We start from the raw sequence: 26,801 nt of genomic DNA on the forward strand, positions 1-26,801 counted from the left end.
ACTTGATAAGCACTGTTGCCATATCAGTGATCAAGATGAGAGGTTCAAATCTTAAATATCTTATCATTTTAGACTGTTACACGCATTTAGTTCAGGTGTAATGGGGACGTACTGGCTACACTGTCCATAATCAGCACTAAACTATGTTCGGTATTGAAAACAATCAGTACTAAGTTAGAATCAAGAATCAGCATCGCGCTATAAGTAATCCTCCATGTCAATCGTTGAAAAAAACTTTACCTTTCCTATCTGCTGTTTAAAACCTTTTTATAAATGTTATTAAGGTTAGCTAAAGCTTGGAAAGCTCAAATCGAAGTTGAACTACCATTAAAAATAAAACAATTCTTGCAGACTTATAATGCGTATTTCTTTATATAAATATGATTTCATTTGTGATTCATATCTTTTAGAGGTGAGTTTCACTTGGGCTACAGCAAGTCAAGTCTTCAGGGAATCTCTTGGTACGAACTTGTCCACTGGGAGCATCTCAGGGAAGCCCAATCCAAACACAGACTAAGTAAGTTATTTTCTTTATGATAATTCTCGTGTAGTATTCTAAGACCTTATTTCAATGGCCAACGTTCCCCCCCCCCGAAAAAAAAAGATCAGACAATTATTTACGTGAAACTTTGAAACTTAATCGCCAGTCGTCAGTTGATGACATATGTGAATCGGATGAAATTTTTTTCCCTTTTCCCGATCTCCACTGATGGAAGTACTAGCAGTGAGTCCATTCATGAGGGTGGCCCAACATAAAGGTGCTGGCACTTTTATGCAAGCTGAACACTGTTCGAAAATCTAAAAATTTATATAAAACGTGCCGGCCACAGAAGTGACCACATCATAATGAGATTAGTTTTTAATTTATTAAAAGCAACCAACTAATTTTTAAAAAATAACTTTCATAAATGTCTTTTTATCCTTTTATAGAGGTTCAGGTACCTTTACTGCCGTGGCGCTCAAATGAAAGTTTCTGCCATTTCAAACGGTGAACAAACTCTCATAAATATGCCAGTACCTGCATCACCGAGCACCGTTAAGGAGCAATTTGTTGGGTCCAGAAATAAAAAAAGGCGCATAAGAAAATTTGCTTTTAATATTGCCCTGCTTTAAAACTGGTAAATTATGATAAGGATATTAAATAATAATAATGAGGTTTTATCTCTAGCACAGAGGATAATAATTAGTTAATGCAATTGTCCAATTTGTTTCTCCCCGCTCCCCCATCCTCCCATTAGCTGTTGCTAGGAGTATGACATAAGTTCAAACATTGTTAAAGAAAACTGAAAGGATTCAGATATTAACATCGCACCAGAGAGTTTCTTAAGAGCCTAGAAAAGCTATTATCCTTAAACTTCACTTTGCGTAGAGTCACTTCTGCCATCCATATCATTTTTTAAATCATTGACCGCCTAAAATAGTTACTATAAAAAGAAATAAGAAATATGTATAATTGCGCAAGTAATAATAACTTGTATTCGCACTAAATGGATTTAAGATCATACAACATATATATATATATATATATATAATGTTTTTTATAAATCTAGTTGGCTTCATTTCACGGGTCCAGCTGGTAATTTATAAAAAAGATAAATAACTGCGTTTATTGGTTTTGAATCGCTTGGTTTGTTAATTAATAAAAGGCAGATTAAATTTGAAAGAAAAATTAAGTATATCTTAAAGTTTCTAAAAATGGCAACAAGCATGGAAATTAAAATCAGGTATCTTTATAATTCTAGGTAAAATGTTAATTAAATGTTGCCTACTTTTTAAATACTGATTATGTAATTTCTTTAAAAATAATACATGACAATGACATTTGATGGCAACATTTGAAAAATAATACGGAGAAGTGAGATATGATAAAAAAATGATACGGAAAGGAAAATGATTGATACGGATAAAAAAATGATACGGAAATACGGGGGGAGGGAATGAAATTTGAGACTAACAGCACTGTGGTGCTGAAAACAGATAGGGGGGGGGGAAGAAAAAAAAGAAAAGAAAACTTTTTTTTTTTTTTTTCCTTCACAAGTTTTTATAATTACGAATTAAAAGTTTAGGACCCTATTTGATTCTCAGAGTTTAAAGAAAATAAATCACTGATACATGTTCTGATAAGAAAGCCCCAGCAAATATGTAATAAAATATAAAAGAATAAAAATATGACTTAATGTGATAGTGCAATACCTAGCCATTTTTAATTCATATCTTTTTTAATTCTTGTCCCATTAATCTGCTCATTAAGAGCAACCGTTTCTCAAACTGTCCACGATGTGGCCTTCTATTAATAAATTTCCCAGAGAGCGATCTCAGAAATTTTGTTCTCTCTTTTTTACAGTTACGCAGTCAGAACAAGAACGGTCCTGCATCATCTTGCTTCGACTCCAGGACAGTTCCGGGAGGTGGTTGTGGGTGCACGTGGTTCTACAGATCAAAGACGGTACCGACACCACTCAGCAATCAGTGATAGTCTGCACCAACCAAATACTCAGGTAAAGACAAGGATTTAGTAAACATGTCTTTGTTTAACATTATAAAATGGGTGATTATTCTAACAAAGAAAGACATTTGCGGTCCTTTATTACATTCAAAGATAATAGGTCGTCAGTCATGTTTATTAATTCAAAGCGAGGTACTTTCTGGCGGCGGATGAGGAAATTTAGTACTAAGTATAAAACATTAACGAGCAATTGTAATTCAGCGTTTTGTCTTGTGAAGAATTCCATCGCTGCTTTAACTGCAGAATATTCTGTATAGTAAATTACAGATCATTTATTTGAATAATTATTAACTAGCTACATTCATATGAATATTTGCTAAAACATTTTTGTGTGTTCATTAAATGCATTCCGTCTATATTACCGTTAAAACTTTTTTAATACCGTTAAGTCCTTTGCAGTGTTTTTTGTGCTTTCATAATGCTCTCATATAAAAATTTGTCAACACTGGTTCCATGGAGGAAGAAAGATTTTTACTGAAGAAATAATATTTAATTGTTGCCTGATGATTATCTTGTTATCAGTTTTTCAATAGAAACAGGTAGGAAAAGTGACATTGGAATTCGTATCAGTATTGCCACATGCAATGAAAATTTAAATAGCGTATCTAAATAATTAAATTGTTATCCAAGACAGAAAAAGTAAACCAGTCCATCAAATAGAAACTTTTTAACATCAACATAAGGTTGCTGATTTGCTTAATTTTAATTAATTCATGTTTAACTTTCTATCTTTAACAATGAAACTTAAAAATATTTTTATATACTGAAAAGTAAAATGGATGCCTAAAACAATCGGCAAGGGTTAGAATCCCGGGCCCTGATGCATAGGATCTTGTGGTTTTCTCCATGTGTAAAGTGGATGCGAGCCAGTTCCTTAAAAGGTCCTCCGCGAAGGCATCCTTCCTCTCAGACAGATAGCTCTCGCTTTCTTTGTTATAATCAAATAAATCAAATCAAACCAAACGAGCCTAAAACAATTCGAGTGAAATATCAAAAATGAACCAAAATACGTAGTTTTAGGGGTCGAGCATGAATCTTTTTATTTTTATGAACTTTATCGTTTGATGCTTGAATTAGGCTGCCATGAACCACTAATGTTTTCCTCAGCTTAAATACTAACTAATTCATTAACATTCTGGTGAGGAAACGGAAAGGATGAGTTATAGTAGAAGATTAAATTATAAATAACTAGTTAATTTAAATAATAACACTACACATTCCTTCGCTTAGGCAAATTGCCCTCGCATGCTTTGCCATATTCAATTAATTTAACCTCTATATTATCAGAGATACGCATTTACAAGGAAAACATTACAAGGGCCCAATCTTATCCGTTAGCTCATCAGATTTCGTTTCATATATAATGAAAAAACAAAAGAAAGTTTTGTTACAGCAAACAATGCATATCATAATTCATTTGATTTCGGAATGGCATATAACAATTTGCTTTTCTGAAATTCTTAGTAATGATTTTAAAAATACATCCGTTCGAATAACTTGTGGTGTTTCATTGTATTTAATTTTAGTCGCAATATTTCGTTAAGTATCTTTCATTGTTACTAAGCCTTTACAGATTCTTTTTAAGTAAATGTATTTGATAAATGAAATATTCTCAATAAACAATAATTCTTACATTTAATTAGTAAAGATTAAAAACTGGTATTAAAAAATAAAAATATTTATCATTTAAAATATATTTCAAATTTTGAATCACGATGACATTCTATTCTATTGTTATTTATTATATCTATCTAGGAATATTTATCTGATTAAAATTAGGAGGGAAAAGTGTTAAGATAAATCACATTTATTTGCAGTTTAAAAATGAATGAAAGGGTGGGAAAAAAGTCACTATGTGGCATTGCATGCAACTTTCTCAAGCATTTTTGTGAATCAATGAGAATAATCTACCCATTACCTGACCGAAATTTGGGTTCACACTACATCGCATCATGTTTGGGTACGCATCACAATCTATATGCCAATATCATCTATATGAAAAAGCATGAAAATTTAATAATGCTTTAAAGTTCTTTTTTTATCAGTTAAGAGCAATTTTTACCGAGATAGAACACCTGTTCGTGTAAAGCCATTTATTTCATTCCTAATTAAAACTCTTCGTTATGTAATATATTTCTATTTCAGAGGTAACGCAGTTTCTAATTATACCGCATTTTAACAGAATATAAAACATATTACTTCATCATATCATAGCCTATTTATTAAGCAATTACCTTTTGAAATTATTTGCCTTTTTCTTAATGTTTCCTTTTTTTGCAGTGAGAAAGAAGCAGCTGTGATGCGTGCCAACAGCTGGCTGTACCAGTACTATTCACTTCATTCCAAAATGCACTATGGCCTAGCATACGAGGCACATCCATCCCGACTGCCAACGTATTACTCAGCTATGATGCCTTATCATCCATCGCCAACAGAAGCCGCAGTACCCCATTCACCTTACCATCTACATCCTCCTCCTCTCAATGGAGGAACAGCACAAACTCAGCCTCCCCCACCACCAACGGTTTTACAATATGGTGGTGTACCATATACCAGTTTACCATCAGAGCCAGAGCAGGCCAGATGGCCAACTGGAGTGAAAAGGTCAGCATCGCCCGCTTTAAGTAGTCCTAGCAAATCACCGCCACGAGCAGCTTCATCTTCGTCTTCGACATCTGGTATCTTGATCCGGAATTCTAGTGGATATACGGCAGCCGGTGCTGAAGTTGTCGTCCCTCCATCCGCTTACTACGGAAGCACGCAAGTATTTGCAACAGTTTCTTACCCACACCTCGTTTCCTTAAGAAGTCAGAAACAAGTAGACGATGAATCCGTGGAACAGTCACTAACCCCAGCCAACACGGAGGACGTTTCAGCTATGATTTCATTGGCCAATCGGCCATCTTCCTACATACCCATCGCATCCGTGTTGTCAGAAAGTAACCGAGTCCTTTCTGATAGTTGTACAGATGATCTCATTCGGAGACAGGATGACACAGGGTCTCGAAGTCATCTTTTCTGTTCATCTCCAAGGTCAGCTTCAAATCGATTTGATCTGCCTTACGTTCGATATGGGAATCCTTATCCGTTAGTAGATCTCGATCACAGGAGAAGATTCTCTAAGTGGGATAAGGACATTCGACAAAGTTTCTGGGGAAGTCCAGAGCCACATCCACACCTAGGACCTATTCAAGGTGATTGTTTCCCTTACTCTGATGGTGGGTGCACAAAATCTCCTTTCATGGAGACAGGTCCTATGTATCAAGATCTGAGCCAAGAGCAGAGTTTCAGGGCTCGGTTCCTTGGTTACGACCTACCCAGGAGAGAGGACATACTCAGGCTCTCCTCCGACAGCCATCATAGTAGCAGTGTTGAAAGTCAACAAGAAGTATATGGTAACGGCCATGCTGGTGTTAGGCCTTGTCTAGTCAGACCAAGCAATAGCCCTTCTCCACATAGCAGAGCAAGTTCCGATTGCTGACGGTACGATTCATTAAATTCTAATACAAAATATATATAAGATAATTCAAAATGAATGCCATAAAAAGGAAACATACTTGTGACTGAAAGCATACTTTTACATAAGCAACCTATATTTCAAACTGTTCCATACGTGTGATGTTATGATAGTAAGTTGCTTCAGTGTAAATTTGGTCTGGAAATGTCTCTAAGTAACAATTATCAATGAAATTTTGCATAGGCGAGTTTTTCAATCTGATAAATAAAACTTGAGGAGTCAAAGTTTCATTTATTTCACCATTGCATCTGCATTTGAGAACAATACAGATATTAGAGAAAATAAATTCAATTGACAAATTCATTATGTCAGTCACAAGTATGTTTTCTTATTGCACCAACCTTTAAAATTATTCTGTGCAATTAGTGTTATAAAACTTGAAGCAAAGAAAAAGGCTGCCTAAAAAGAAAACGGATAAAATCGAACTGTTATGTTATACAATCTTACATATTTTCTCTCCATTATCCTAGAACACAAAGGAATTCGCTGTAAAATATGTATGGATATGGGATTAAATTCTGAATTGCCAAATGTGATATTTAAAGTTTCATTTAAATAAAAAAAAGCGATAAGACATTTATATTGTTTTACAAAAACAGGGTAAAACACATGTAGGAAATAGCACTTTTTTCAACATGAAGTTGAAATATTAAAATCAATTAATTTCTATGTTCAAATAAAAGGAACAAAACGTTCAAGGAACTGCTTTTTTCATTAAAAAAATACCATTAGGTGTTTTGAGTTCTATTTACTGGATATTATTCATTAAGATAAAGAGAGTAATACATTTATTTCTAACTATATCGCAAATTAAAAGCAAATGAGACATACTATTCTTTGCTTTTTCTACAACGGTAACAAAGAACTGCTATTGTTCTGAAACAGCAATAAATGAATAAACTTGATTTTAATTTAGACAGCCTTTTATCTTTCTGTTTAATTTTAAGTGAAAAATTATGTACTGTTTTAAAATTTAAAGTAAGTTAATTAACTATATATATTAGAATTTCTTACTTTAAATTTTAAAATAAGAGTGAATTTCAAATCAAAGTAAGTTAATTAACTATATATATTAGAATTTCTTACTTTGATTTGAAATTCACTCTTATATTAAAAAAAAAAAAAAGAAAAAGAAAAAAAGAAAAAGAAAAAGAAAAAAAGAAAAGAAAAAGAAAAAGCAGTAAACTAGCAAAGGACGTAGCAATTTTTTTTTTTTTTTTTTTTTCCTGTTAAATATTCCGTCTCTTCAATTTAAACATTTACTAGTATATGTTCACAAGATTGCGATAAAATTATTTATAATGAAGATAAGACTGTTTAGTTCACGTTTGCTTGAGGAAAATTATAAATCATTTTTCTCAGAGTTAATTAAAAAATCTACACAATGATTTTATATAACATGGTCTTTGATGGATCAAAAATGAAAAATTATAAAAAATTAGTATTCTTTTATTGCTGAAGCACAAAACCCATTTTTTAACTGCCTAAGGAAAAGATTCAGATTTCAAAGAAATAGATTCATTTCAGAAGTGGTAATTACGAGTATAATAGAACAAGTGCTAAAGAACTATCCAAGGGACTTTAAATCAAATTCTAAGAATTGACACAGATAATTAACTATTAAATATAATAATTAAAATTTTACCTTAAATTATAATAATTATAACATGGGCATTTTAAGCATAATTTAAAATATTTAGATACAATTGTACATATAAATGCATAAATAAAAGACCCGTTTGCACCAAAATCTTTAAATGAATTTGTATTTAGTCTTAGCACTTGAGTTACAATTTTTAATTTTTTGAATGTAAATTTATAATTTGTGTCAAAAATACTTTTTTAGTTAAATTTTAATATTAATTTCATTTTAATTAGCAAGCTCTCATATTTTATGTTTAGTTAGAAAACTCGCATAACTTCTGTAAAACTAAACTGTTCATTATGCACCAGGAAAAGATAATCATCTATAATGCATCCGTTATGTACTCTCGCCTTTTTCTGGCCATGTCAGAATTAATTTTGTTGTAATAAAGTCCTGATAAGAAGGCTGAGACAATTTTTCTAACCTTTGTTAGCCACTAGGAGTCTTCGCGTTCCGTCATCTGTCACCTGCCTAAGGAAAACGAACGAACGAACGAAGATTTATACCGCAGTTCGTGAACTTAATCACATTCTGGGAACGGGATAAATCCCGAAGGCGTCACCCAACGATGACGTCGAACACTCCTGCTGGGCCCGGAGTCCCACACCCCCGAGACACCAACAATTTTATGGTACCCTCTTTTGATCGCTCAACAATCAAAAAGCACCACCGCTAAACACGGGCCGGTCAAGACCACCGTCCCGGCCGGACCGAGACCACGGTGGGGTGGGCGATGGAAACTTAGGGTCGATGACCGGCCGTTATTTTGGGCTACCTGCCAGCACTACACGGGTGCCCCTCTCCTTAGGCTTTACATGGAATTCCAAGGACAGCAGTGACCAGACTCTCAATGGTCCAGTTTGCTATTTGGCTACCAATACCCTGGTGGAAAGGACTTACACCTCTCGGCCCATGAAGAGCAAGTATAAACCTACCCCATGGACCATCAGGAACCGCCAAGTTCATAAATTATATACCCCCGTGGCCGAGACTGCCTAGGTACAGATTCTAGCCAGTACTGCGCAGAGTACTCTACGTCGACCCCCGGGGGGGTGCCTAAGGAAAAGGCAAACATAAACAGCGACATACTATACTTACCTTGGCCAACTATACTTACCTTGCTAATACTATACTTACCTTGCTATTTTTTGCAGATTGGAAGTATCGCTATAAATCCAATTTGCAAAAAATAGCAATGACAACATGGATGTGAGAATAGGATATCATTGTCCATCATGTCATGCAAAAGGGGAGAAGAACTTTCAATATATTTACCATTTGTGATACCAGTAGAGCTACTTACAGCTACTTCACAATTAAATTGAATTCTCTCTGGTAATAGTCCATTCTCTATGTACTTTTACTCCAGAAGCATTTATTCAACAGATACCCACACTGCGGCGAATTAAGCGACGATCCACATGATCTATTCAAATGCTCATTAAAAAAAAAAAAATGTTTCCACATTCGTCGTCCATCATGGCTCTCCTTTTGAAAAGGAAAGAATACAGAAACATCATCAAAATAATGAATATGGTAGCAATACAGGCAGATATTTATGACGTTCCTGATGAAGAATTTTTCCATCTGAAGAAAAACACCATTTCTTCAGCAGTTTCTTACCACCCTTCAGATCTTGTGCACGTATAAAACGCGCATTAAATCATTAGCTTCCAATTACAAGGTCTATTGTAAGCCTCATTTCATGCACGCACTCATCATAGCAAGCAGTGCTTCATCATAAGTTTACGCTATAAAAAGTGCAGTCGAAGAGCACCTGTTGATTCTATAGTAAAGCATTGGTGCCCTCGCCTATCAAATACCAACTACCAACATGAAAAAGGAGCTTCAGTTTTAATACTGTTATTTTCATTTTATAATTTTGTATTTATTTTATTAATATATAGCATTAGAAACAAAAGAAAGGAAAATAATTTTTATTAATCTTTTATCTTATTTTTTTCATCAATCCCAATGTTATTACGGGTATTTCAAATAAGACTGGATCATCGTTTAAAATCTGCATAACTTAGAGATTTTTATTTAATTAGGAAAATTTTTATTTCCGAAATCTATTAAAACTAGAGAAGATCTACGTTGGCTTCCAAAAATTCAATACGCGATAGTAAAATCAACAAAAATGAAACAAAAGCTTTAATTAACACCAAACCTCACTGGAAGGTAGAAAATGTGTTTATGGATGAAAAAAAACCATTAAATACAAAGGAAAAAACAATATTGAATTTTCATAAATTACACACAGATGTCACATTTCGGTTATTAAAGATTGAGCTAAAAACAACAAACTAAACTTACATTAATAAAGTTTGTGTGAAGGACTTACAGCGATACATGAACTTTACAGCGATTGCCCATGCTTTCAATGACGTGATCAACCATGGTAAGTGCTAGCAATAGTCATTCCTCCATTAGGGCAGATTCCTAGTGTCTGAGATTGGCTGGAGAAGATAAACGTGAAGACACAGCAGGCCCGAGGAGCATCTCAAAGATTTTCATTGGGATTAAGTTCGGGAGGGGGAATAGTGCTGCAGCATAGAGTCTCACAATGAGGTGTAGGACTTTCTCTCGATACCGCATAGCCGTCACAGTACTGTCTTTCTTTAAAGACATATAGCTAGGTGATATATCCCATTGAAATTCCAGCCCATACCATACTACCACCTTTGAATGCGTGTTGTTCTGGGCCTGACTTAATGTGCCTTATTCTCTCCAGACGCTTGATAAGCTTAACACCCGATTCCAGGGAAAATCTGGTTTAGTACGCGAACAGGACGTTGACCAATCTGAAGCAAACCAATTGAGATGTTGACGACTCGAATTTAATCTTGCTTTTATGGATTGGACGGTTTAAAACGCAAACTTTTCATGTGAAACCTTCGGCGCACAACACTGGCAGATAGTGTCTTACCAAGTGAGGCTGAAACCAAGAATATAACAGTTGTTGAGATGGCTCATCGATTCCACTTGGCTACCTATAGCAATATACCGACCTTCATAAGGTTGGTATATTGCTATAGGTAGCCAACCTTCATAAGGTTGGTATATTGCTATAGGTAGCCAACCTTCATAAGGTTGGTAACGCTTGATTGATCACGCACAGGTCTCAGGACAACTGTTTGATTTGTTTGGAATTGTTTCTATGTTCGACATATTACCAACTAAACAACACCAATGAAATGAGCGACATGTTTAACTGACAGTCCTGCTTCAATGTTTTCGACAGCATATCAGCATTCACTGTCTGCCATTCAATTTCTTTCAGCCATATAAACACGAATATCACCAGAACATTAAATGAATCTTTTCAAACCCTTGAGAAGGCTGGCGTCTTCAACCACTGCACTTATTAGCATATGTTCGGACAGTCAATCGTGAAACATCATACGTGCAACATGCTATATTGGCATGCTGCCATCTGCATCCTTAGCGACTTTCAAACGCTCAGATTCAACTACGCTTTCTGAAATTGCTAATTTGCTTTGCGTGTTAACGTTTGGAAACCAGGGTAGAATAAGCTTTACCGTGCATGCAAAAAGCTAGCATGTTCAAATATAATCCATATACTTTCCACAGCCTGGAATGCTACTGCGAAACATTTCTTATCATTATGGCTAATTTCATTTCCGATATTTTCCTTTACATATTCTAAGGTGCATGGGTAAGTGTCTGGGCAAATAACAAAAAATCAAAAAGGAGGTAAGGCTCAAAGCACTTTTACAAACTTCTTCGAAGACTCTATAATTTCCCATGACCTAACTTTCTAGATCATCATTGGACCTTACTTCCCCAGACCCTTTCCTTTGAGGATACCTCAAGGTTTTATGAATATAAATCAAAACTGTCTAGTTTTACTTTGATCACCTTCTGTAAGCAAAGTGAAAAAAACGCTTTATTTAATTTTTGTTTCCTTTTTTTAGCAATCTACAGACTCTTCAATGATCCTGTCTTGAAGGAGTTACGAAGTATGGCATATTGCCAGAAAATTTTATATTGGACCCAGTTCCTGAGATTCTAACCCAGCTGCTACCTCATCACCCTGCTTCCTTGGACATCAGAATATTACGCCGTTACTTTTCCATCTCCACCTCGCATCTCTCATATAATGACAACAGCAATTGAAGAGCTGCAAATATTTCATTCGTTCTTATAGTATTGTTTTAGAATATGCCTCTCTCCCTGGGAACTCGCAGTATGCAAACTATGTGATTGAACGAAATAGATTTGGATGTTTATTTATAATATGTGAAAAATCACAAGCAAGAGACACTGCGATGTTGAAAATTTTACCTCATTTAAAGAGAGAAATTCAATTTAATCAGTTAATTTTATGCCTTGAGTAAAAGTGTTAATCGTTTATTTCTGTCCTATTCAGTTTCAAAAAATTACTTCGATTCAGTATTATTATTTAAGATTTTTAGTTGACACTTATGTAAATCTTCTTATACCTCGTTTCCATCTGGTAAATAAGATGTCATCTAATTGAAAATTTTAATAATTTTCCATTGCTTCCAAACACCATCTTATTATAAATTATTTGAAAATATAATACTAAGAATGCACCTTTGAATTCCTCTGACATACACAAAGCCTGCAAGACAGTAACAGTTTGTTCTGATCTTGATATTTACGATTATATCGTGACTTTTAAAGCATATAAAATATACAGTGTCTATAAAATTCTGGAACTGAATTCTTTCTACGAAGCTTAGCAAAGTTATTTAATGCTAATCAGTGTCACTGATTACCAACACATTTTAATTTGTTTTATGCAAAACACAGTTTTTTTACGAAAAAATATTTAAGTGGGATTTTTTTCCCCCAGTTGATATACAGGGTTATTGAAAAAAATGAATCAGTTTCGTGGAGCTATATTTTATTAAGAACTTAAAACTTTTAACAAGGTAAAAAATTGATAATAAAGTTTTCTTTCTTATTCTATAAATATTCAAACACGTTGAAGTACCGCAAGTTTACGGCTAGCTGGAGCTGTGGATAGCCATGGGCTCCGCTGAAATGCTTTCTGGATTTTTTCCAATATTTTAGATTTACAGCCATCCGAGGCTCGTCCCTTTACATAAATATCCACAGTGTCGAAGTTGTGGAGACCTCTCCGAATGTTCACCAATTCGAGAACACAGAACAACACCTTTTGCTGACGAGTAGCAATTCAGAACGTAAAAGAAGGTCAATAGACAGACAAGGTTCCTTCCAAAATTGGAATTCAGTCCTGTCACTTTTCTTATGAAAGTGGATGAAACCAGCGTTACTATACTACAAGGTTTGCCTTTCCCAGCCGAAAATCTTTGAGCATGTGACGTTGCTGGCTCATAGTCTGCTCCAAAACAATTACTCCTTTTGTGTCTTTATTACTGCAAATTCAAGCGTTGAGAATACCATAAACTTTTTTTGTCTACTGACCTTGAGAGCAACGAAGACACAGCTCTGAATCAGATAATAACGTCATACAAAGCCAGTAACTCAAAGATTTCTTTGTCGGGAAGAGCAAACCTTGTAGTAAAGTAACCTTGACGTTAAGAAGCAATTTAAAGAGGGGATGACACATCTAAAACGACTTGCTAGAAATAATCCAAAACTTAGAAATCTACTCTTTTAAATGGTCAGGGTCTCATTCCAATGAAGATACTTGAAGATTATAAAAGTTGGACTTCAAAACTGATTCATTCGTTATAAATAACCTTATATACTATCTTAAGCTCAAAAACTGAGCAGCAATAGTTCTGTGTGCAGTCAGCTGTATTCTACCAGCCTACTGCAATAAAATTCAAAACTGTTCTTAATCATCCTCTTTGAAGTAACTCATAGACTGGACATCTGCAAGTTTTTATCTGGAAGGCAGAATTAAAGAGTGGGCCAACAAGTGACGCATTTACTTCCTTGAAGACATACAGAAGCTCTACGAAAGTAATATGAGACGGGTATAATTAGGAGGAATGTGCATAGGAAGATAAATTTTGATAAAGTTTTATTTTCTTCCCAAACATTAATTTGTTACGAATTCAGTTCCAAAATCTTGTACACACGCTGCACATCCATCACACTAAGTGACTGCCTGTATTCAGTACAAAATGTTATTCTGTTTTTGTTTTGTAATGTTGTTTTACAATTGCAAATTTTCATTGTTCAGCGAAAGTTAAGAATGTTCCTTATGAAGCTCATTATGGTAATAAAAGTTTATGCAAGTCGGCCACTGTTCGCAAAGGAAGAAACTTTCATAAGTGTGCCCTGGCACAAATGTGGCAACACCCTTTGCAGATCAGTTTCTAATTCGAGGAAAGAACTTCATGAATGTGCTGGCATCTTTATGCCAAGGCAGCATTATAAAAGTAGCATTTTAATTTGTTATTCTCATTAGCAAAACAAAGGAGTATTCTACTTGTATAGTAATGGCTAAGTGTAAAGATGAACGCACTGTTACGAAGTTGCATGTTTGGAGTTAGAAACGTATTTACATAAGGATACGAGCATCTTTATGCACGAGCGCCTTTATGAAGCTTTTTGTTTTTCGATCGGTGGCTGAATTGCATAAAAAATGTATAGGCACCTTTCAGACGCTGATATGAAAAAGTGTCCCGAGGTACTTAACGTATTAGTGCAACTACATTGGTGCAGTTTTGATGATTTTTTTTAAGAAAGAATAAGAATGACGTTTTATAAAACCATTTATTGCATATATACGCATTTTACATTTTAATTAGGTATTTATCTCCCAAAAAATTTATCACAATTTATAACTTCCAAGTGAGTCTTTAGTTATTTAGTTCAAGTGGAAATTGCGCGGCGATAATTTAAAAAATAGATTCAAAACAATTGTTCCGTTAAGTGATTTCGCTGCTAAATGATCTATTCCTCTAGAATTTTACAGCAATTTCTCCATTGCAGGCAAATTCCATAATCTCACACTTTAAAATTATAACAAAGATATAATTTGTTTACAAAAGCCGTTGTTACTTAGAATACAACAAAAAGAACGCATACGAAAACGACAGCGTTACTTGTTAAAAACTAAAGAATTGTTGTCCTCATAGTTACCAGAGTTTGGCCCATTCCTGAAAATTTACGACTTCCACTAAGGTAACTGCGCTAATACATAAGTACCTGTCCTGATTTATGGTACCTTCTAACGAAATATGTTTCTCTTTCATACAAGAAGGGAGAAATTATTATATCCTTGATTTGTGTATGACACAGTACACAATGTGCTTAGGTATAAATATATACGCTTTAAAAGTTACAGCAACTTCTTCTGATCACCTCTTTTAACTAATAGAACACATAGGCTTCGTTAAGAGACAAGGGCAATGCGGTCATAAGCGATATAAACCAAGCTTTGTTGCTAGAAAACCAAATCTTGCTATGTTATAAAAACTGGCTTAAGGATTTTGTTTAAATGTTCTCCAATGTTTAAATGTAACATTTCGACTTTATTCCAACTTCGAATAAGAACTGATCAATCACAGCGAAAGCAAACATGAAGTGTCATTCCTTCCACGGTTTCGCTTGTGTTAGCTGCACTTTACCTACGGACAACTTCACATTTCCTGATTGGCTGCGGCTTAAACTCTATTACACAGAGGCGAACGGACTCAATGAATTTAATTTAATGCCTCAAACCGCAGAGACCTATGACCACAAAACTCTTGTCTTAATGTGCAACATGCGTCGGCAATAATAATTACAAAACAATGTTTAAAAAACAATGATCTTTATATTGAAGAATAGAATTAATTGTTTTTTGCACATTAAATTCTCTAATTTGAAATTCATGACAGGTTAAAAAAATGATAATACAAAATGCTTAATAAAAAGTATTAGACATTTATGAAAAAAGATAAAATTCATGCTCTAAAAATTTTTAATATCAAAGCAATGTTATTACTCCCTATAAGTAAACAAAAATTCATCATTCTTATCGTAAAAAATTAAAATTAATAAATTATAAATTCCGTAGTTTTCTCCTAGCAGGAAGAACCAAATCAGTTGAATGTATTTACAAAATGCATGAGAGCAAGTTTAAATCTTAAAAAGGTATAGTATTTTTGATGTATTGTTACATTTATTTATAAGTAAATTTTATTTGACGAGGAAATTATGAAAAGCCATATAAACCAGGGTTGCTCTGAGGTACACACGTGATGGGGCAAACCGGTTGGTGCTGGGCTAAGCAATAAAACAGACAAACTTTGTTCCCGGCGCCTTTTATGGTAGTTACTGTACAAGAGAGTAGCGTATCATTGTCTCCATGTAAATCAGCATGTCGTTTTCGATTGTTTTTATAATATTATGCAGATGTCAGTGATGCTTATGTACAAAATTAAATTAATTTTTCATTCACACCTTTGTTTTGTCATTTCTTTCTTGTTGAGTTGTCTTTTGTTTTTCCTTTTAAATTCGTTTCGCAAAGGTTTTTCGAATAATATTCTCAGTAAGAAACTTTTGCAAGAATTCTTAGTTGCTAAGTTGCGTAATTTTAAAGTTTTATCTGAATTGGTAACTTTTCCAGCAACAAAATGTTACAAGGAATATAGCCTGTGACTGATCGCATGAAAAGGTCAGGAATCTACAATTGAATGTCCCACATATGAAGATTCTGAGGATTCGTTCCTGACGTCAACATCTTTATGCAATCGTCCAAGTGTTCAGGAAGACAGAACCTTTATAACAGTACCTGCATCTTTTAGATTTAAACTTAAAAATAAAGCAGCCTTCATAAAATTACAGGTACTTTTATGTACGGACCTTACCACACAGATAGAATTTTCATTTGCTTTACTTTCTGAATCGCATACTGACCGTTAACGTTCGAAAGGCTGCTCTGCAGAAACATTTAACCCTTTGGCGGTTGCGAGGTTAAGCGATTTTTTCTTCCCAAATATGCACGATATCTGTAATTCGCAAATTTGTAGTGCGAGCTGTGTTTACGTCCACTGCCGTGCTTTAACTAGAAAGCGAGCTAGGCTCCTTGATTACCATCAGATGATTAACGTTATATAAAAAAAGAATTGTTGAATAAAATTCTTACTGCAGAAGGATTACACATGTATACCGACAGATGCTACACAAGTATCGAATTAGCAAAGGAATTGCTAAAAGATAAGAAGTACTCAAGTGTTACAATAAAAAAAGTAGGAAAGGTCTGCATGTATAAATAAAAAAACAATATTTACTTTTACGCTTTGACTTCCTCTACAAAAACGTAGTCAGTAAAAAGGTTTATTTGCTTGTCATAAGTTTAACATATTGGTAATAATATATATAAATAAAAACATTTTAATTGAATCCTTTTTTAATTATCTCAAAAGGGACATTAGCCCAAGTAGGCTTAGTTTTGATAAGGGATTTTGCGTTGAATCACTATAAAACGACGTATCACTTTTCAGATTGTTGCCACCAAACATTATCGCCCTGTATTATTTTTAAACAAATTAAGTAATGAAAGATCTGAATGACCTGAAACGACGGTCCCTAGAGGCATCAAATTTTGAATAACGTAGTCCTCTAAACGAAAATGTGCACCTAGAAGCCCGAATCGAATTTGTTTTATTATTTATTTCATATTTTGAAAATCTTTAATGATTTTTTAATAATAAACACAACGATTTGAAAGCAAGCAATGGCAATGCTGTACGGAATAAAACATTTTTTATCTTCAGCGCGCGAGAATGTCTATCGAAAGTTCTAAAGATATGCTCTTTTTAATATCTGGTGACTTTGCTGTTGAATTGAATTTCATGTGACGTAAGTGCAAGAATCTTGATATTTAATAAAGTTAACAACAAAAAGTTATCAGGGTCAATGTTCCTTCTTACCTTCTTCGGGAACATACAAGGACCTGACTCGGAACAGAGAGCTTACTAAAGCTATGTTCACTAATTGTGGAAAGTAGACAGGATACAGACGAAGGGTATACAAAACCCTTTATTTTTCTTTATATACAAGAACTTCCGTACTTCGGAATACACTGACCCGCTACTCGGGGTCTAACGTAAAAGTATAAAAATAAAACTAAACTCTAATTTAACTTTAGAATAATAAACGTGGAAGATTGGCCTTATAATAACAGGAAGCGTATGTAGTACAGAGACTGTGAACACTACAATACGTTTGAATTTATCAAGAGGATTAAAACCTCTGGCCTGGAAGGCAAACAGCAACTGCGTAACTTCTAAGATAAGCGGCCTGCTTTGACTCACTGCTTCCTCTCTCTCTTGCTTGGCAAAAAGCCACAACTTAAGTACTTGGCGTTCGCCAGACAAACTTTGCATAAAAACCTTAACGCTTATAATTCTGGCCGGAAGTAGAAAATAAGAAGTGATAGTAAAGATTTAAAATAAAATAAACGTTAGTAAAACTTAAGATCCTTACATACTTCCCGCCAGAGTTAATTAGTTTGAAACTGAGGTCTAAAACGATCTTGTTGAAAACTTTTAGCTCTAGAATCTAACGCGAGGCCAATCTTTTACAAACATACTTCGCTAGAAACTAGAAATTTAAAAGAAAGAAATTTGTTTTTACACAAGCAGCTCCCAGGATATACAACAATTTTTTTTCATCTGTACTGCATCTAAACAGGAGCTTTTATTCAATTCTGGTTCCTTCCAGAGATCTGGAAGGAAAACTAGTTTAATGAAATGTTACATAATGAAATGGCAAGTAACATATACAATTATACTTCTCTTAACATTCTTATTTCATTCATGACTATTTTAATTATATCTCCCCGTGCTCTCTGACGTGTGTTGTAAAAGAACACCAAACACGAATGTGTTTCTGTCTACGTGTTCCACACTTCCTCCTACAATCAAAACACTAACGTGTTAAAATTCAACATAACGAGACCTCTTAACACACCCTAATTTCAACTCTAAACCCTGAGGTACTATTCTAAAAGTGGCTAACTCTAAAGTGTAGCGTCAGAGAGCCTAACTACATCATTCAACCTTTAACACATATTCGCCATGATTTAGTCTTTACAGTCACACGAATAACAAATTTTTAACATTACTTTCACTTTTACCATATCACGGTCTTTCTTAACATTTAAAATAACAGTTCACATTGTATATAAGAACATATCAACATGCTGTTAATTTTACACATTTGGAAACATACATTAGTAGTACATTGTTAACTTCTATTCTTTTCAAAGCAAGTGCCAATTCTTTCTACATTGAAATAATACATTTCAAAAAGTCTTTCAGACTAAAACTTCTCTCTTGCTAGAATGTTTTAAATAAAATTTATACAATAACTTTTTACAATATTTAAGTCTTTACACAACGCTATTATACATCAACTTTAGTTTTACGCGCGAGTAATTGAAAAACATAATAAGAAAATCGGTCACAACTCATTTCTCGCCCTTTTGGCGATAAAGGTAGACCTAGCATGAGGTAAAACTTCTTGAAATCTGCCACTTGCAGTAAGAATGAAAGATTAACTTAAGTTTGCAAAGTAACATAAAATTTTACTTATCTTTGTAATATTCGGACATCCTTTTCTGGGCCCAGTCTTTAAAGGTGTAGCAGATAGTAGCTTGGTTGATCCTCCTTCTTGTACGGGCTCGCCCTTCAGTGCTTTCCTCTGGAAGCTTCCTTTTTTCACCAGTTCGGCCACCCTTGAATACCTTCCTTTTCTCCTCTGCTTGTGGTCTTGGCCGTTTGATGGCAGCTGGTCTTGGCGGAACCGGGAAACTTCTTCCGTGTTCTTGCTTGGACCTCGTTGCTGGCCGTTCAAATTTTCCTTGTACTTTTTCCTCCGCCGCGGATGGCCCTTCCGCAGTTCGGCGACTTTTGCTGCGGAGAGTTCTGTCGGATGAGTAGATCTTTCGTTTTAGAGCCGGGTTATAGTTGCCGTCATTTCTCCTGGTTCTCTTCACATACGTCGTCCTTCTCCCTTCTTCATTCTGGGGGTGTTCGTGAACTCTCCTTTCTGGACGGTGGAACGGCTTCTTTTTCTTGTTACCTTCAATTTTTCCGCGGGGCAATTTTCTTTTCACTTGCTTCTGTCTCTTATTGGCCTGCCCTTGTACTTGTCGTTTTTCCACCTCTGGAGCTTGTACCTGCGGTGTCTGCCGTGCCGGATCCTGCAAAAGATCTGAAAAGATTTGCATTTTATTACGATCGAAGTAGGGCTTGATTTGATCAATGTTTGCGGAACAGGTTTCACCATTTCTGGCTTTTAACACTACTACAGCGTGAGTTAATTTTTCTATAACATATGGTCCTTCAAATCGTGGAAAAAATTTGGCAGTTTTATCTTCTGGTGCTGAAGAAAGTGAATGCTTAATTTTTAAAACTTCATCCCCTACTTTATAAGTTACTCCCCGTCGTTTCAAATCATAATAGAGCTTCTGTTTTCTTTGTGCTACTTCCGTATTCTTTTTTGCTTCTTTTATTAGTTTTTCAATATCACCCATTTTAAATTCTGGGGCTCTTTGTTGCACATAAAATAATTTATCTAATGGTGTTATAATCTTTCTGCCTAGAAATAACTCAGCAGGAGTTTTGCCCGTTGTATCATGTTTTGCGGTCCTAAGAGCGAAAGCAAATTCATTGACATAGTTATCCCAGCTTTTATGAAAATTTTTAACATAACTACGGATAATTTTCACTATATTTCTATTGACCCGTTCCGCTATATTTGATTGCGGCCGATACGGGACCATTTTTAAATGACGTATGCCCAGTTTTTGGCACATGTCTTCAAATATATTACTTACAAATTGAGGACCATTATCCGATATAACTTTTAGGGGCGCCCCGTATTTTAAAATATATTTATTTAAAATAGAATCAGTAACTAATTTCGCGGAGGCTCATTTTAAGGGAACAATTTCGGTCCATTTACTAAAATGATCAACCATAACAAGGAGATAGCGACTTTTATTTAACTGACTTTTTGGGAAAGGGCCTAATAAATCGATGCCAATTATTTCATTTGGAAATTCGGATTTAATACTATTTAGAAACCCGGCCGGGCGGAAATTAATATAATTAACTGCTTGACATGTTGGGCAGGACTGGACATACGCCCTTGTTAACTTTTGCAGTTCAAGAAAGTAGACTGCCTCGCGTACGCGTTGGATAGTTTTTCGAATACCAGCATGAGAAGCTAAAGGGCTGTCATGGAGCTCCTGCAGGATATTTAATCTAAGACTAGCTGGGATAACAGGTCGAAATTCGTTGTTGGAATTCGTAGTTTTTGTATAGAATAATAGACCATCTATTAGTTCGTAATGGGCCGCGCTATTTCTTATCGCCACAATATCTTGGTGGCTAAAATTTTCAGGATCCTTCAAATACTCATAAATAGTTCCAAACTCAGGATCCTTACCCAATTCGGTTATTACAGTTTCTCGGGAATTTATTGTACATGCTGTAAGCATTGCCACCTTTACGGCATTACCTTGTTCGTCAATTTTAATTCTTGATACGGCATCTGCTACGATATTTTCCTTTCCGGGGGTATGCTTGATTACCAGATTATATTCTTGCAGCTTGAGTGCCCATCTTATTAACCTTGGGGATAAATATTTCCCTGAGTACAATCTAGTTACCGCCGCATGATCAGAGTACACTGTTATCGGCGCCTTTCCAAAATAGACTCGGAACTTTTGCACTGCTAACAGAACTGCAAGTGCCTCTCTCTCGATCGCGGAATAGTTTCTTTGTGTTTGATTTAAAGTTCGGCTAAAAAATGCCAAGGGCTGCTGATTTTGCGAAAGTACCGCTCCTACCGCATAATCCGAAGGAACCGCTGAAATTTCTAAATTCTCATCCTTTTCAGGAAATTTCAACACAGGGGCTTGCGTTAATGCTTGTTTTAATTTTTCGAAAGCACTATTGGCTTCGGCCGTCCACGAGAATCTTGCCTTTTTCCTTTTTAATTTTAACAATGGCTCCGCGATAGCCGCAAAATCTTTTATAAAGGACCTATAATATGAACAAAGTCCTAGAAAAGAAGAGAGCTTCTTTACCGTGTTTGGAGTCGGATACTTTTGTACAGCGATTATTTTTGATTCATCTGTCTCGATCCCTTTTTGAGATATTTTGTAACCTAAATATTTTAATTCAGGGGCTGCAAATTTGCACTTTTCGACATTAACTTTTAGACCGGCCTCATTTAATAAAGAAAACACCTGTCTTAAATCCTGTACATGTTGGTCGAGATTATCACTAGTAATAATGATATCGTCTAAATAGATAAATGTGGACTTTCCAAGAACAGGTCTTAACACAATGTCCATGCATCGCTGAAATGTTTCTGGGGCCCCTGAAAGGCCAAACGGCATACGCAAAAATGCATAAGTGCCAGACTTGGTTATAAAAGCAGTCTTAGGCACGTCCTCAGGCCTCACCCCTATTTGAAAATAACCAGTCGTTAAGTCTAAAGTCGTCATAAATTTGGTTGATTTTATGTTCCTTAAAATTTCTTCTATGATCGGTAACGGATATACCGGATATTTCGTTATGGAATTTAATTTACGGTAATCAATAGCGAATCTCCACCCTTTGGATGCTCCAAAGGATAGTCATTATTTTTCTTACATAAAACCACCGGGCTAGCATAACTACTTGAGATGGGCGTTATGATCTTTTTACGTAGCATATCGGTAATATGCCATTCTATAATTTTTTCCTTATTCTTATCATACCGGTATGGTTTTTGGCGAACTGGCATTGCATCTCCGGTGTCAATACTATGGTTAGTAACCTGAGTAAATCCTGGAATATCACTAAATAACGAAGCAAATTCACTTACCACTTGTCGGATTCTATCTTGCTCGTCATTAGGCAGGTGGTCAAGTTTTAACATCGGCGGTTCAGCGTTTTCAGTACGAACTGGTTTCATTGTCAGCTTAAGGGACGCTTCATTAAAATCCAGCGTAGCTTGTGCTTCTGAAAGAAAATCTATTCCTAAAATTAAATGTGCTTGCAGATTCTTTACTATAAAAAACATCACCTTTATTTGTTCGTCCTTGATACGGATACACAAAGGTACTTTACCTACGCACTTACCTTTTTCTCCTTGCGCCGCTAACACTGTCGTATTATCCGCATTATATATGCGGTATTTGCGAAAATACTTCCTAAAAAACTCTTCTGCCACACAGGAACACTGCGCGCCGGTATCCAGGAGTGCGGTGGCTGGGATATTATTCACCAAGACTTCAATCTTCGGAAGAGTCAAATTTTTTCACCATTACTGTATTTAACTTGTAGGAAGAGGGGTTTTCTTGGCCTTCGGATTTCCGCACCCTCTCGTCAGCAGAAATCCGTTTTAGTTTAAATTATTTTTTCTTTCCGTGCTTTCCTTCTTTTTCCACTGGCCTTGAGACTTTTTTCCTAGGTTGCTATTGAACTGTCGACGTTCGCCGGCTGTTTTTGAATGCTCGGGTTTCCTTGCCCACTGATTCGCTTTTTCTCCGTAGCCATGTGCTTGAGTTTGCTGTAGTCTTGGCGTACCAAATTGGTTTCGCTGTTGATACTGGCGTCTTCTTTCGACGTCCGCCGTTCTTCTACTTTCAAACTGGATTGCTAGCATAAATAACTTTTCCAGTGTAGTCGGATTTCTTAATTCAATAAAGTCTTGCGTTTGGGGTAGTAACCTCGGCAAAATCACTTGAATTATTTCAGGATCCGGACGTTTTCCATACAAGAGCTTGAAAACGTGAATTTTTCTTAAAATAAAGCTCGAGAGGTTTTAAATTCTTTGTTGATATATACTGAAAAGTTCCGTTTCTAATTTCGCACGATCCCTTACAATAGGGAAGGCTTTTAGTAGGGCAGTCTTGAAATTTTCGTAAATATAGGTGGAACTTCCTGCTTGACCCAAGAGACTTCTGCCTATACATTTGAACCAGTTAAGCGCTTGGCCCCTCAAAGCGCTGGTAGCTAAGGTAACTTTTTGAAACTCGTGCACGGGGTAGAGCATGAAGTGGTCATCCCATTTTTCCAAAAAACTGGTTACCGGTGAGTTTCCACTAAATGTTGCTTCTGGTTTCATCGAAGCGCGCATGGTCTGGACGATGTAACCAAATCCTTCCAGGGCGGCAGCTGGCAGTTCTGGATTCTGAGCCGTTTCTGCAGGCAGCACAGGTTCTTCTTGAAACTCGGCCATGGTTATTCTTCTTCGTTGGGCGCCACTATCAGGGTCAATGTTCCTTCTTACCTTCTTCGGGAACATACAAGGACCTGACTCGGAACAGAGAGCTTACTAAAGCTATGTTCACTAATTGTGGTAAGTAGACAGGATACAGACGAAAGGTATACAAAACCCTTTATTTTTCTTTATATACAAGAACTTCCGTACTTCGGAATACACTGACCCGCTACTCGGGGTCTAACGTAAAAGTATAAAAATAAAACTAAACTCTAATTTAACTTTAGAATAATAAACGTGGAAGATTGGCCTTATAATAACAGGAAGCGTATGTAGTACAGAGACTGTGAACATTACAATACGTTTGAATTTATCAAGAGGATTAAAACCTCTGGCCTGGAAGGCAAACAGCAACTGCGTAACTTCTAAGATAAGCGGCCTGCTTTGACTCACTGCTTCCTCTCTCTCTTGCTTGGCAAAAAGCCACAACTTAAGTACTTGGCGTTCGCCAGACAAACTTTGCATAAAAACCTTAACGCTTATAATTCTGGCCGGAAGTAGAAAATAAGAAGTGATAGTAAAGATTTAAAATAAAATAAACGTTAGTAAAACTTAAGATCCTTACAAAGTTAATAATAAAAAGACAAAAAAGTTAATGCTAGCCGTCTTAGTAAGGAAACTGAACACTGATATAAGACAAACTGAGAAAAGAGCGAAAAAAATATAAAAAATTTATGCCAAAAGTTAACACTGCATCGGAAATTCTAATTATTATTAAATTAAATAAAAATTTTGTATTTTGGTGTTGAATTGTATATGGCGTAAGTGTGAAGAAAATGATGCTTAATAATGAAGCTAAAAAGGCAAAACAGATGCGTTAGCAAGAGTAAGTGCAAAAGCTGACTAAGTAAACTGAGAGCTCAGAAAGAGCGAAAACAACTTTGACAAACCCTTTTGTGGGCTACCGTTAAAAACTGAAACCTTTCAGATTTTTTTTTCCTTAAGAAAATATGGGGAATCTACACTGCAATACAATTAAGACTATACGTCTTCATTTAATTTTGAGGATACAGTAGAAAGCAGCTCTTATTATTCAGGCAGAGTCTAACATTGCAAACTGTGCATTGCTATTTTTTATGGGGTTAAACTTTTATACTGCATAAGCCATACTGCAAAGATATTCTATATATTAGCATATGCATTGCTTCATTTTGATGAGTCTCAGGTGGAGAAAAACGACCATATTTTCTGGAACAGGGTGTTGATGTCTTCATTTTTTCATCCATGTTTATGACTTTATCGCACTGCTATCAATCTTCTCGTTACAGAAATTCGAAAATCTTCCATTTATAAGGATTGATCTTCATTTCTTATGGAGAACAAGATGCACGATTTTGTAATTATCACGTCAACGATACCAAAATGTACGAAGCCACCAACGTTCAGAAAATAACTTACTGGCCGTTGCACAAGCAACATTGAAATTTTATTCCACAAAATACACAAAAGGCAAAGTTTTGGCACTCTACAAGTGTTATCACAAAAAGAAAATGCCGATATTGATGAAAGGCTGCATTTTATCCCCAAATTTCAGTTAGGCACTAAAAGATGGTGTTCTACACTACTTAATTTATACATTTGATTGGGCAAAAAAAAAAAAAAAAAAAAAACCATCGGCTTATATTCTGTAGAATTTTGACAATATGGTTTCAGAGTAAGACCTTCAGAAGGGAAAGAGTTAACTATTGGAACGATTTTTGTTTTTATAAAAAAATATCATTTTACTATTCGCCTGGAAAGCTAAACAAATTGTGACATTACTCAGTGCTAAAAACAAAGAGATGCAAAATGCTGGTGCAAATAATTCACGGTAGTAAATGTTGTTATGCTCAGTGTGGCTTTCTTTGTATAAACTGCATATATTGACGGCGTAGATCAAGCAAATCTTTGTGCTGCTTCCTACTGATTTTTTGACTCAGAAGCCTTAAATGTTGGCAAAAACAGTTCTTTTCAGGATGGAGATTTGTGCGGATAATTCTGTACAAAGAAGTATGTAAACCGAAACATGGTATAGGTTTAAATCATTTTAAATTTGTGAAGTAGTTGGGTATCCAACTCAGAGAAAATTTTCGAAAGAAAAGGCAACCATCAGATCAACATCAAGTACCAGGGGTTCCAATAGTGCGGGGGTTCACGAGCCGAGAGTTGCAGTACACTCGTGTATTACATTACATTGGCAGCTAAAAGTAATTTAGAAGTTAAATCGAAGTCTGAATGGATTAAACATTTATGGCAATTTGAAGCTTAGTGAATTTCTAAAAAATCGGAAGACAGTTGCAGATTAAAAGAGGATGTTTCCTTTAGAATATTTCGAGAATCCCCAAAATTTGTGAACAAGAGATTTGCAGGTTACTTGCCATGGAACAAGCATGCAGGGGAATTGCGGGATAATTTTGAGAACGGAGAAAAATTATACGAGTCGAAGCGGCGTTACCTTAAGAATCCGAAATTTCATGAGTATTAGAAAGCTGTGCTAAGAAGGTATATTGGGGAAGAATCGAGGTATTTAACAAATGAAAAAGAGTACTTTTTACCTCAACAAGCTGTAGTTAGAGATAACAAAGATGTCACAAAACTTCGCGTTGTCTTCGACTTATCATCACACTCTGATGGCAAAGTGTCAGTATATGATTGTTTAGAATCACACGATTATTTCCATTTGAAACCTATTTCGCTACTTTTAAATATGGATTTGTGGTTTTTAAAAAATTGGCTTTTGCCGCTGTGCAACTTTCCTGAATTCTAACATGGGACTGTTACTGACATGAAATTTGGTCCCACCTGTAATATACGTTCGTGAGGGAAAAGCGACTTCATGGAACACTACACATTTTACGTTAGGAAAATAAAAAGGATTGTCGAGTGTGTTCCAATAGAAAAATCGCAGGAAGATGCAAACAAACATCAGCATTATTGTTCAACATGGCGAT

General features: G+C 35.4%; 1 protein-coding gene across 1 annotated transcript in view; it reads left to right on the forward strand.

Annotated features, from left to right (window-relative positions):
- dysf (neuronal PAS domain protein dysfusion) overlaps window positions 1–16,041 on the forward strand; it is a 286,927-nt gene extending 270,886 nt beyond the window's left edge. The window contains exons 7-10 of the mRNA XM_085815098.1: window positions 411–517; window positions 2,345–2,498; window positions 4,787–5,989; window positions 11,607–16,041. Of these exons, the coding sequence (XP_085671224.1) occupies window positions 411–517; window positions 2,345–2,498; window positions 4,787–5,987 (1,462 nt within the window). The 3' untranslated portion in view covers window positions 5,988–5,989; window positions 11,607–16,041. The remainder of the gene's footprint in view (window positions 1–410; window positions 518–2,344; window positions 2,499–4,786; window positions 5,990–11,606) is intronic.
- The last annotated feature ends 10,760 nt before the right edge of the window (window positions 16,042–26,801 follow it).

Source organism: Stegodyphus dumicola, chromosome 4 (assembly GCF_044657685.1).
Source record: "Stegodyphus dumicola isolate Sdum_Otavi_A_Nest chromosome 4, ASM4465768v1".
NCBI lineage: Eukaryota > Metazoa > Arthropoda > Arachnida > Araneae > Eresidae > Stegodyphus > Stegodyphus dumicola.